This window comes from Octopus sinensis, linkage group LG29 (assembly GCF_006345805.1).
Source record: "Octopus sinensis linkage group LG29, ASM634580v1, whole genome shotgun sequence".
Taxonomy (NCBI): domain Eukaryota; kingdom Metazoa; phylum Mollusca; class Cephalopoda; order Octopoda; family Octopodidae; genus Octopus; species Octopus sinensis.
In genome coordinates, this window is record NC_043025.1 from 12,644,656 (window position 1) to 12,658,021 (window position 13,366).

The window sequence follows — 13,366 nt, forward strand, 5'->3', positions numbered from 1 at the left end:
TACACAATTTTTCAGTGGCGGTAAGCTGGCCCGGTCGTTTAGCGCGTCGGACGGAATTGCTTAGTTGTATTTCGTCCGCCGTGACGTCCTGGGGAGGTTCGCTTCCCCGGGACGTCTTTGCGGTCGGAGTACTTCTGAGCATTTTCGTTTGGCGCGCTAATATGGCAAGCTCGTCGCCTTTTCGATCCCCTTTTGCATTTGACCTAGTTTAATCTGACCCCGTTTATCCACCCCCAAATCGATAATGACCAAGAGGAAGTGACGTCAGGGTCAGTGCCGAAAACTGAAACAAACATTTATTGGAAGGAAGTCTGTTGCTCGCAGAACTTCGTGTTTGGTACACCCTCATGGAACTTTACCTTTAATTATGTTTTTAAGTAGAAGTCTGTCTTGTATTGATGTCAGGTGGCAGAGACGGAGCCAGAGAGTTTAACAAATAGTGAAGAAAGGAATATATATATATATTTGGTTGTCAATGGGCAACCTGTGGCCTGACGAGGACTCCCAACGAAAAGTTATGAGGTAAGGCCATTCCGTTTTATTGCGCATACATACACATTAATATTATATATATGAAATTATTGTATAGTGCTCAGGTGCCCCACAACTTGTCAAAAGTGCGTATAAAGCATATGCAATGATGTAGAAATGTCTGGGAAGTGAACAGTGTATGAGTCAGATAGATGCTTGCTTGTGTGTATGGAGGGGAGAAGATCAGGTGTAGTGTTGGTGAATCTCGGGAAGTTTTCAAGGATGCAGTGCTCGGACAATTGATGCCGGTAGTTTGTTCCATGCTTCGGCAAGTCTTAGCGTGAAAAAATGTTTGCGAAAGTCATGGAAGGAGCTGTGCTACTTCCTGACTTTGTAAAACATGTCCACGGGTGTGGACATATATATGTGTGTGTATATCAGTGCTTTTCGAACTTTTTGCCGGAGCGGAACCCCAAGGAAACATTCCACTGGCTCGAGGAACCCCTGTACAATAATTTAATAGACTTATGCACACATATCTGCACAGGAGAATTACTGCCGATTTTAGCAGTTTTGTAACTTCTTGCGGAACCCTGGTTGAAAACCACTGGTATATATATATACACACACATACACAAATATGGTTTATTTATATGAATATGTGGAGGTGTATGTATAAATAGCTTTAGATATAAATATCTAATTATACCAGTTTATCATTGGGGTGTTACTCCATTTTCTTCTTAGCAATAATCTCCATTCATTCATTCTAAACACTAATTTAAGCAACCATTAGGAACCTACACGTGTGTCTGGATAGTTATAACTACCTGTACGTGTATATCTTGGTGGATTAAAATTTATTTAAACATTAACACGACATGTCTGTCCCATAAGAGCCAGAATAACTCCCCATTGTAACTTTTAATAAACTCATGGTTTAATCTCTCTCTATATAAAGCTGAAGTTGTCTGTGTATGGTAGGTTTGGTAGCCTTCAACTAACACTATCTCCTCTGAGGCCCTGTGGCGCAAGTTGACCAAAATTCAGAGTATGATAGAAGAAGGCTTGCTCTTCATTCCGTAGAAGAAAAAATTCAAATCAGACCATGTTAACACCAAAAATTATTTACATCAAACAGGTGCTTTTTTTTCTATGAAAATCCCTATTTTTTGACTGCTTTGTCGCCAATTTTTCGGTGTATTTCAACCAGAAAAATGTTTAATGAAAGAGAATAACAAGCTACATAATGCCAAATTTTTACTTTTCAAAAATTCCTATTCTAAAGGGTCGAAACAAACCCGAGCAATACTGCTATTAACCTGATATAATTACAGTACAACATATAATTGATTTCCTTTCCTAAGCTATACCTGTATCGAAACATATCAACCATATTCCTTCAGTAAAATCTTATTTTTTCCGGTTTAATTGCTTATGTATGTATATTTGTGAAAGTACTGTCTATTCTATAATTGACAGCAACAAGGCAACGATATAGCCGCTAAGTGGTCACTGGACGTGCTAGAAATACCCTATTTTAATGTATATAAGGAACCTCCACATTCTGGGGGGCTTAAAATTTGGGAAAAAGGTTCTGTAAGAGATTATAATACATTGTTCTTTTCGGTTGTCACTGGACGTGCTAGAAATACCCTATTTTAATGTATATAAGGAACCTCCACATTCTGGGGGGCTTAAAATTTGGGGAAAAGGTTCTGTAAGAGATTATAATACATTGTTCTTTTCGGTTGTCACTGGACGTGCTAGAAATACCCTATTTTAATGTATATAAGGAACCTCCACATTCTGGGGGGCTTAAAATTTGGGAAAAAGGTTCTGTAAGAGATTATAATACATTGTTCTTTTCGGTTGTCACTGGACGTGCTAGAAATACCCTATTTTAATGTATATAAGGAACCTCCACATTCTGGGGGGCTTAAAATTTGGGGAAAAGGTTCTGTAAGAGATTATAATACATTGTTCTTTTCGGTTTGAACGGCAGTTTTTAAAAAATAATTTCCACGTAACTAAACACTTTTAAACTTCGTATTCTGGTAGAATGTGTTTATAAAACATCTTTTTCTCTTGGCTTTATTGAGAAAATTCTATAGTTTGTAAGATATTTGTTGTTTAATTTCGGCAATTTCAACCAATCAATGACGTCTATTGAGGTGAATTCAGTTTCTATACATTATACTTACATACACAAATATACATATGTATAATATACAAACTGCAAACAAAATCAAGAAATGCATACATGCACATCCACACACACACACAAAATATTGTCATAGCAACCGTTACACAGAAATCTGAGGTTGATTCTTTGATATCATTGGCTGAAATGGAAAAGCGGTAGTGACGTCAGGCGACCAGTGACCGAGCCTGCGCCTGAAAAACCATTCTTTTCTTCGGCGGTAGGTAAACCTTCGGGGTTCGATCCCAGCCTCCCGTACCCACCGAGGGACCTGAATTTTTTCTGTTTGTTTGAATAAGGAACAAGTTGTCCTTTCTCTTCTTCTCTGTCGATGTCCTGACACAGCCAGGAGGCAATTTTCTAGGTGAGGCCATAACATTATTATTCATCTCTGCCCAACGCAAGTTCTTTTGGCGAGGAATAGAACATGTCCCGGGGCGATCCTTCGGTATAGGTACCGGAAAGTGGCTTTGTTTACATTTCTGAAGATAACAGAAACCCTTTTCTCCCACCCCTTATATACTCTTTTACTTGTTTCAGTCATTCGACTGCGGCCATGCTGGAGCACCGCCCTTAATCGAGCAACTCGACCCCGGGACTTATTCTATCGGTCTCTTTTTTCTGAACCGCTAAGTAACGGGGACGTAAACACACCAGCATCGGTTGTCAAGCAATGCTAGTGGGACAAACACAGACACACATATACATATATATGACAGGCTTCTTTCAGTTTCCGTCTACCAAATCCGCTCACAAGGCATTGGTCGGCCCGAGGCTATAGCAGAAGACACTTGCCCAAGGTGCCACGCAGTGGGACTGAACCCAGAACCATGTGGTTGGTAAACAAGCTACTTGCCACTCCTGCGCCAATATATATATATATAAAAAGCACTTTCTTGAAATGTATCCTGTACCTATACCGAAGTTACGCCCATCCTTTATTTGTTTCGGTTATTAGATTGCGGCCATGCTGGGGCACCATCCTGGAGGAGTTTTAAGTTGAATACTTTTTTTTTTTAAAGCCTAGTATTTATTCTATCGCTCTCTTTGCTGAACTGCTAAACCTCAGGGACGCAAACACACCAGTTGACAAGCAGTAGTAAGACACACACACTGTATATACGACGGGCTGAATCAAGTAGGAGATACACTGAACATCATTTCTATTCATTCAGCTACACGTATTTTAAGAGACCACCCTTGCTCCTCCAATACGAAGGATGTGGTGTAGTCTGTAAATATGGAGACTTCGTTTAAAGTTGTATTAAGTAATATTGCTTTCAAATTTTGGCGCAAGGCCAGCAATTTCGGGGGTGGGAGCTAGTTGATTAGACTGACATCCCCTACCCTTCTGTTTTAAGTATCCCCTCTAGTTTACACTGTTTCTCTGTAATTTCAGAATTCCCGATGGTATGGTGTTAAAGGATATTTTTACCCTAACCATTTACCAAGCTTAAAGGAAAATTTTACACAAAACAGACTTCACCTTGTTTAAATATGTTTTTGGTAGAATTCCTGTGGAATATTTCGTCTGGCTGAGACTATTTGCAAAATTCCTCTACATCTGTTCTATATTTTAGGGAGAAGGAATTCTGTACCTTATTTACATTGGATGGATTTGTGTCGACAATCAAGATGAGTACATATATCTGTCCAATGTAAATCATTTCTCTACTTTGCTGTCTGGAATATGTTGGATATTTTATTCTGATTACAAGGGACTTTGTAGCATCTCCTAAGGCTGCAGCTGATTTTTAAAAGGAAGAAAAAGGTCGATAAATACTTGGAATTACATTTTTAATGAACCATTTTGTTGCACAATGCGTCTCCATCTTTCCTCTAACTTGAAAATACCCTCTTCCCAGAATTCAGGTGGTTTCATGGCAAGGAATCCTTTTACGTCATCCAAGGAATTGAAATTTTTACCATTAAGATTATTCTGCAGAGACCTGAATAAGTGGAAACCCGAAGGAGCAATATCTGGTGAATATGGAGGGTGGGGTAATACATCCTAGCTGAGCTGCAGCAATTTTTGTCTGCTATGAATCAGCACAAACTTTCTGGACAACTCAATATAATGAAATAAATATTTATTTGAAATTTAAAGAAAGAAAACCATCTGGGCATTGTGGTGAGAGAAGGTAAATTATGGAATGTGAATCGTGTGATGATAATGTTGAATGTGGATCGGAATTTAAAAGGACTGGTTTTAGTGATGAAATGCCAATTGACATATGTGATGCATCTGACCAATGTGATATCTGTAAAAAGTCATATTCTCAGAAAGATATCCTTGCTTCTCACAGATGTATTCACACAGGAGAAAAGCCATATCATTGTGATATCTGTGGTCAATCATTCTCTCAGAAAACTAACTTGACCACACACAAACGGATTCATTCTGGAGAGAAACCTTATCGCTGTCACATCTGTGGTCAATCATTCTCTCAAAAAGGTGCACTTGTGACACACAGACACACACATACAGGAGAAAAACCATATCACTGTGATATCTGTGGAAAATCATTCACTCGAAATAACTCCCTGACTGTACACAAGCTGATTCATACAGGGGAAAAACCACATTATTGCGATATCTGTGGGAAATCCTTCTCAGAAACCGGTCCCTTGACTAAACACAAACGCACCCATACGGGTGAGAAGCCGTATCACTGTGACATCTGTAGTAAATCATTCTCTGTTAACAGCCATTTAAATAGACACAAACGCATTCATACAGGTGAGAAGCCATATAGATGTGATACCTGTGGGAAATCATTCTCCGAAGCCGATCCCTTGACTAAGCATATGCGAACTCATACAGGTGAAAAACCGCATCATTGTGATATCTGTGGCAAATCTTTCTCCCGAAACGATTCTTTAACCACTCATGGATACAGTCATACTGGAGAGAAACCGTATCAGTGTGATATCTGTGGCAAATCATTCACTGAAACTTCACGCTTGACTAAGCATGTACGAATTCATACAGGTGAGAAGCCATACCACTGCGACATCTGTGGGGAGTCATTTTCGAGGAATGATTCCTTAACGGCTCACAAACACCTCCATACGGGAGAAAAGCCGTATCGGTGTAACATTTGTGCTAAATCCTTCTCTCGGAGCAATTCCTTGGTTAAACACAGACACACTCACTCGGGAGAGAAACAATATCAGTGTGACATCTGCGGAAAATTGTTCTCCGTAAGTGGCAACTTAACGACGCACAAACGTATTCATACAGGAGAGAGACCATATCACTGTGACATCTGCGGCAAATCGTTCTCCGACGGAGGCACCTTGACCAGACACAAGCGTATTCATACAGGAGAGAAACCATATGATTGCGATGCCTGTGGAAAATCTTTCTCCGATGGAGGTACCTTATCTAGGCACAAACGTATTCATACAGGAGAGAAGCCCCATCAGTGTGATATCTGTGGTAAATCATTCTCTCAAAAAGCACAATTGGCTGCACACATATCCAATCATACAGGAGAATAACGATATCAGAAGTCATTGGATGAAACACTTTGTATAACAATGAATATCCATGAAAGTTTTGACATTTCATTGTAAGTCTAGATAATTACTGACATATGTTTTGTGAACAGGTTTTTCTGGGCTTTCTTTCTTTCAAAATCAAACACCATTACAAGTGATAGCATTCTAAAATGATGGGGGGGAAATCTATTTGATACATGAAAAGAATTGTATGTCTTGCTTTTCTTCTGTCAACCTGTACATTACTTCACCTTCAAGGGTACAAATCTATTATATAAAATCCGTGTGTGTCTTCTAGGATCTCGGGCATCCTCCATCTGATTGTGCTCAAATTTGATATGCAGATACCTATTTCTTTATTACCCACAAGGGGCTAAACAAAGAGGGGACAGACATAGTTATTAAGTCGATTTTATCGACCCCGAAAGGATAAGTTGACCTTGGCGGAATTTGAACTCACAACGTAACGCAGATGAAATACCGCTAAGCATTTCGCCTGGCATGCTAACATTTCTACCAGCTCGCCGCCTTTCATATATAGATACCAGGTGAGAATGCAATCGATAAAGCCGTTTTTGTCCTGCTTTTCTTCCGTCAACCTGTACATAACTGCACCTTCCATTTTTTGCTGTTCTTGTACTGCTTAAAGACACGTTTCTTTCCTGCCAAGCTTACTGTTTAAACCATGTTTGTGTTTCCCCAGTCAACAGCCTTATCATTACTGCTACTTTGAACTCTTCGGTTGCATATTTGTGCGAATAAAATCGTTTTTCTTTGGAACAGAAAGAAAAAAGTCTATCTTTATTTCTTCTTTTGCTGGTGTCTCAAATTTAGGTTAAATCAGTGTTTCTCAAAGGGGAGGCCTGTTGGACAAGTTGTTTTGAGAAAATTTGGTTTAAATGTTTGACAATTCAGCACTGTCCATTATAATTTAGATGTGTTGCATGGTCGGGTCGTTGGCAACCCCACCAGGCTTGCTTGGTGAGGAGGGTGTTTATCGGACTCCCTGAGGAACTCTTGAGAGTCAACGGCCATCCAATAAATGTCTTAAGGCTGTATCATGGGACATAGAAATAATCGGACTGAATACCCGATTGCGTGGTTAAACCATTGGGACATCCTTCTGGGATAACTCCGACATAAAACCTGCAGCTCAGTGGCTACCGATGATGTTGACTTGTTTTTCTTTACGGATGCTGTTGCTTAGTGAGTGGGATTGACTCAGTGCACAGCCTTTCCTCACTTCAAAAAAAAAACTTCTTGCACGATAACATCTTTAATTAAGCTTTGGGCAATGGCCATACTCGATAACGAGGGGGCAGCCACTATATAATTTAGAAGAAACAGTAAGAAGTTGTCATAGTATTTGGAGTTTCAAATGTCAAAGCTAAGATGCATTCTTGAATATTATAACTACCTTTCCCTGTTTGTTCTAAATTATAACCTATATAAATATTCCTCTATTTATTGTTGTTACTTTTTAATATATATATATATAGGGGTGTGCATTCAAAGCAATGATTAGTAAATTTACAAAACCAGTATGCTTTTGAATTTCTTTAACAATAATGACTTTTATTCTTACCTCAGTTCATCTAATTGTATATATATGTATCGTTACTGTGCATCTTATGCTTACTTCCCCTTACATTTCCACGTGTAGTTTCTATATATATATATACTAGCAGTATTGCTCAGGTATGTTTCGACCCTTTGGGATTTTTGAAAAGTAAAAATTTTGCATTATGTAGCTTGTTATTCTCTTTAAGTGAACATTTTTCTGATTGAAATACACCGAAAATGGTGACACAGCAGTCAAAAAATAGGGATTTTCATAGAAAAAAAAAAAAAGCACCTTTTTGATGTTAACATTGTCTGATTTGAATTTTTGTCTTCTATCATACACTCAATTTTGGTCAACTTGCGCCATAGGGTATATATTGTTATATTTCGGAATGGTCATTTTGCCAATAAAAACACACGCACTATATATTTGGTGTTATTTTTTTCCATTAATCTTATTTCGGCCAGAGTTCTTCCATCACACTCCTGTGACCGCATCAGTGGTCCTTACTAACCGTCAGCCATTTTGTATTTCCTCATGAGTATATCTCTATGTGCTTCTATGTTTATTTAGTGTGTGGGGGGATGCCTGTAATATTTGTATCTTCTGTTTATATACGTATGTATAACAACAATAATACTAGTAATAAAAAAAACCTTTTATCTGTGTATTTATTATGTTTTCAGGATCCTCTACCGTCATGTGTGTGCTATTGTTCCATTCTAGTTTCCTATTCAGGCTAGATTTATTTTGTATTATGTGTGAAGCTTCTGTAATTTGTCTGATAGATGCATCTGTGGACAATATTTTAATTTCTATGTTATTGATCCCCCGGGTTCCTGTTCAGCATGTTGGTACAGATTCGATGAGCTTTTACCTTCCTTAAGTTCTCTCCAATGTTCATTTACCCGCCCTTCTTGCCGTTGTTTTGTTACTGCATCATTCCTCTATACATCTTATACTATATTTCTGGCTTTACAGTTTGTGGGCTGAATCTACATACAGTATAGTACTTATCTATACAAGGGGTTCTACCTGGCTTTTTAACATCCTTAGCTTAGGCTCGTCTAGGGTGCTTGCAAAGCGGCACGCCAGTTCATCTACAGGGGTGGTATCAACGAACATGACACTCTGGAATTTATGGCGATCATACCAAGAGGTGGCCTCCCCCATCTTCTTTTTGGTCCTTTCTATAGAGTGGGCAAATTCCATTCCTATCATTAAATAATATGTTATCAAATTTCTTTATGGCTGCAACCTGAGAACTGCATGTGTCTCTTTAACATGCGTGACACAGAGTTCGGTGTCCAATACTGGTGTTAATACTCTGGTGGATGGAGTTAGCTATTTGCTCTCCATATTATTAGTTTCTATTTCAACAGTACTCTCTTGTGGGGGTGCCTTTACCACCATGTTGATATCATCAACATAGCGAGGGTACATGTTCACTTTCTTTACCTGATGGTCTGTATGGCTCTCAGAGGAATGCTTGCAACAATCCAGACTCTGCTAAAGGGAAAATTAATCAAGGTGGGTATAGTAAATGTAAAAACAACAACAAAATATTTCCTCTATATCTCTTTGTTTTATTCATTTCAATATCATGCTGTCTGTCTGCAATGCCTTTTCCTCCACTGATGTGGCAAAGATGAATTTCTATGGTAGTTATTTGTAGAAATGACTTGTGGGAGGAGAACTGAGAGATATTGTTGACAGGGAGGTGTTAGAGAAATAGATCCAAAGACCAAGTATTCAGCAGTGAATGAAAGAATTATGGCAGGGAATGAGCTGATTATATCAACCCCACTTCTTGACTGGTACTTAATTTTTTGAACTTAAAGATGGACAAATTGACACTTAACATTTTTATCCGGTTCCCATCTTAATGATAATAATCCCTTCTAATATAGGTACAGGGCTTGAAATCTGGGGAGGGAGAGTTGATTAAATCAACCCCAGTGTTTCATTGGTGGTATACCACTAGGCATTCTGTCTGTTGTCGCTTTATTGATGATAACAACTTATAAGGAATATTTTGTAAAGAGAATTAGGGACAAACAATCATTATAGGATGATGTGAGGTAGAAGTGTATGCAACTTAAAATTTTCATTACCAACCCGGCCCTGTACTACAAATGTCTTGCTTTCAAAAGTTCCGAATTAAAATCTTCCACTGAACCTTAGTCATAATTTGTGTTTCTAACACTAGCTGAACTTCTTTGTTATATTTAAAATTGGTTGAAAGACACACAGAGCATCTCAGCAGGAATAGGGTAACAGAAGGTTTAAACTATACAGTGGAGAAACAATTCTTAACCCTTTTGATACCACCTCTGGCTCAGTAGTACAAATCTCTTGTTTTCAATTAAAATCATGGAAATTTTAAAATGTGTGTGTATGTATTAGGCTATCAAGAAAGTTCTTGTGGAATTTATCGTTTTAAAACTTGTGTTACTGTTTTTGAATAATGTGGACAAGAAGCAAATTTGCACAACTTTCTTATTCCAGTTCTAGCTAGGCCAAGGAGCTGCTGCAACAGCTTCTGATATCAACGATGTGCTTGGCCCTATTTCCATCACACGAATTGTATAACGACCAGATTGTGAGAGTCAGCTTAGTGGTTGGATGCTGACGAAGCTCCACGGTAGAGAAGTACTGTCAGCAAATGGATGATATGCGTAAGAAGCTCTGACAACAACAGCCAGCATTGGTCAATAGAAAGGGACCATGGCTACTCTGTTTATTTTTTTTGTGTGCATCTGAATTTAAAGGTTCACAACCACTATAACTTTCTGGATAACCTAATGTGTGTGTGTATGTATATTTGGTTTGCAAGTGTCTTCTACTATAGCCTCTTTATCACTTTCCTCGGCTGTTACTGATGTCTGCCTCTTAGGTGGACGACTTCCTTTTGAATGCTCTCGTCTTATGTTTGTTTAGATCCGTTTGTGCAGTGAATTTCTCAGGAACAGTGCTTGATGGAATCTTTAAACAGTTCTGCTTTTTACCTGAGAATTGCTGCCCCTGTTTTCTTTCATGTTCACTTCTTATCAAATGCGATTGATACAGTTTCTCTTATTTTTGTTGTAGGTATTGCTGTTGTCGTCGAAGTCAGCTTCCAGAGAGTCGCGGCACTTCACTGGGTGCTATGGGACTGAAGGTGGCCGATGGTTTTAGAAGATGCAATGGTGTCGCTTGTCTGTAATTAGATAAAAAGGAATAAAACAATTTTATTGATATAAAAAGATAATGTTGATGAAATTATTGTGCGTATAAAACATATGTAAGGAGAAAAACGGATATGTATAGAGAGAGATAAATAGAAAGAAGCATGTATATAGAGCAGTGCTTTTCAAACTTTTTGCTGGAGTGGAACCCCTGTGCAATAATTTAATGGTCTTATGCACACATATCTGAATTAAAAATTACAGCCAATTTTAGCAGTGTTGTAACTTCTTGTGGAACCCTGGTTGAAAACCCACTAATATAGGGTAGGTCAATACAGTAAAGTTTATAGCACAAACCTAAATATAGAAACAATTCCCATTATAGTAGCTACATTAGGTTTGATATAAAGAACTTCAGACAAATACGTAACAGAAACTAGCACTGCCCACATCCTACGCAAAACACTTTCAATACAGTAACCATAGGAGCATCACTCAGTAGTAAGGTGAAAGCATGCTAATAAGACTACTGAATAATAATAGTTTTAGATAAGGTGGGTGAGGTTACTATGTCAGACAATGATTAGCATCATTTCTTCCAATTTTACATTCAGAGATCAAATTTTACCGAGGTTGTCTTTGCCCAATTGACCCATGAAAGGCAAAGTCGACCTCTGCGGAATTTGAAATCAAATTCGATGACTGGCATCTGTGCTTGTGGAGTGCTAAGAGCACCATTTGAGTGTGATCGTTACTAGTATCACCTTGCTAGCACTTGTGCATTGCCAGTAGCACCCACTACATTCTCAGAGTGGTGGGCATCCAGCTGTAGAAACGACAGGATCTAGTCAATTACATCAACCCCACCTCTGTAAGGGCAAAGTCAACCTCAGCAGTCTCTGAACTTGCTGCCTTAATAGTAATTACTTCGTCTATTGGCTACAAGGGCTTAAAGTTACAATAATATTATTATAATCTTTCCTACTCTGGGTACAAGGCCTGGATTTTATGGTGAGTGGGACAGTCAATAACATCGACCCCAGTACACAACTGGTACTTAATTTATGGACCCTGAGAGGATGCAGGGCAAAGATGACCATGGCGGAATTTGAACCCAAAACACTGCTAATAATTCTGCCACAGGGGCAGGTATTTTGGGGGATAATTCGACCCCACTAGTACTTAATTTATCACCCCCCGAAATGATGAAAGCCATAAAAAAACCTGCCAAAACAACAGTTCTCTGACCTGCCAGCTCTTGTTAAGTGTGTGCATATATAGGAGTGGTAAGTAGGTTGTTTACCAACCGCATGGCATCCTGGGCGAGTGTCTTCTACTATAGCCTTGTGAGTGGATTTGGTAGATGGAAACTGAAAGAAGCCCGTCGCATATATATATATGCATAGAAATTGAAATATTTTCCACACATAGAACAGATGCGACAAATTACAGAAGCTACACACAATAGAAGATAAACCTAGCCTGAATAGGAAACTGCAATGGAACACTAGCACCCACCACAACATATGATGGTAGAGGATCCCCACAAACTGGTTACAATATAGACAAATATATAATTTTTTTTTTTTTGATTTATTATTATTACTAGTATTGTTGTTATACATACGGATGTAAAACACATGAACGAGAGATATAAGCATGTGCAAATGAAGACATACAAAACGGCTGGTAAGGAGAGACACAAATAAGAAAACAAAGGACCACTGATGCGGTCACAGGAGTGTGGCGAAAGAACTCTGAAGCAAACTAACACCAATATATACCCTGTGGCACATGTTGACCAGAATTCAGAGTATGATGGAAGAAGGCTTGCTCTTTCTTCCATAGAAGAAAAAATTGATATCGGACCATGTTAACATCAAAAAGGTGCTTTTTTTTTTTCTATTGAAAATTCCAATTTTTTGACTGGTGTGTCACCATGTTTTCGTATATTTCAACCAGAAAACTGATATGGCTTCTCTCCTGTGTAAATACATCTGTGAGTAGCAAGGATATCTTTCTGAGAATATGATTTTTTACAGATATGTCAATTGGCATTTCATCACTAAAACCAGTCCTTTTAAATTCCAGTCCACATTATTATCACACGATTCACGTTCCATAATTTTCCTGTGTAATCAGAATAAAACATCCAATATATTCCAGACAGCGAAGTAGAGAAATGATTTACATTGGACAGATACGTGTCCTCATATTGTTTGTCGACACACATCCATCCAATGTAAATAAGGTACAGAATTCCTTCTCCCTAAAATATAGAGCAGAAGTAGAGGAATTTTGCAAATAGTCTCAGCCAGACGAAATATTCCACAGGAATTCTACCAAAAACATATTTAAACAAGGTGAAGTCTGTTTTGTGTAAAAATTTTCCTTTAACCCTTTAGTGTTCAGATTATTCTATCAAACATAATGCCTATTGATTTGAATTAGTCATGC

General features: G+C 38.4%; 1 protein-coding gene across 5 annotated transcripts in view; it reads left to right on the plus strand.

Annotated features, from left to right (window-relative positions):
• LOC115226042 (zinc finger protein 271-like) overlaps positions 1-13,366 on the plus strand; it is a 26,624-nt gene continuing 13,258 nt past the window's right edge. Inside the window, exons 1-4 of one of the 5 annotated variants that reach the window (XM_036514968.1) lie at positions 2,703-3,038; positions 4,074-4,389; positions 4,456-4,468; positions 4,813-6,249. In XM_036514968.1, the coding sequence (XP_036370861.1) occupies positions 4,823-6,178 (1,356 nt within the window). In that variant the 5' untranslated portion in view covers positions 2,703-3,038; positions 4,074-4,389; positions 4,456-4,468; positions 4,813-4,822 and the 3' untranslated portion in view covers positions 6,179-6,249. Of the gene's footprint in view, positions 523-2,702; positions 3,039-4,073; positions 4,390-4,455; positions 4,469-4,758; positions 6,250-13,366 lie in introns of those variants that run through there. The other 4 variants (XM_036514967.1, XM_036514969.1, XR_005004294.1 and 1 more) reach the window with 4 other exon arrangements.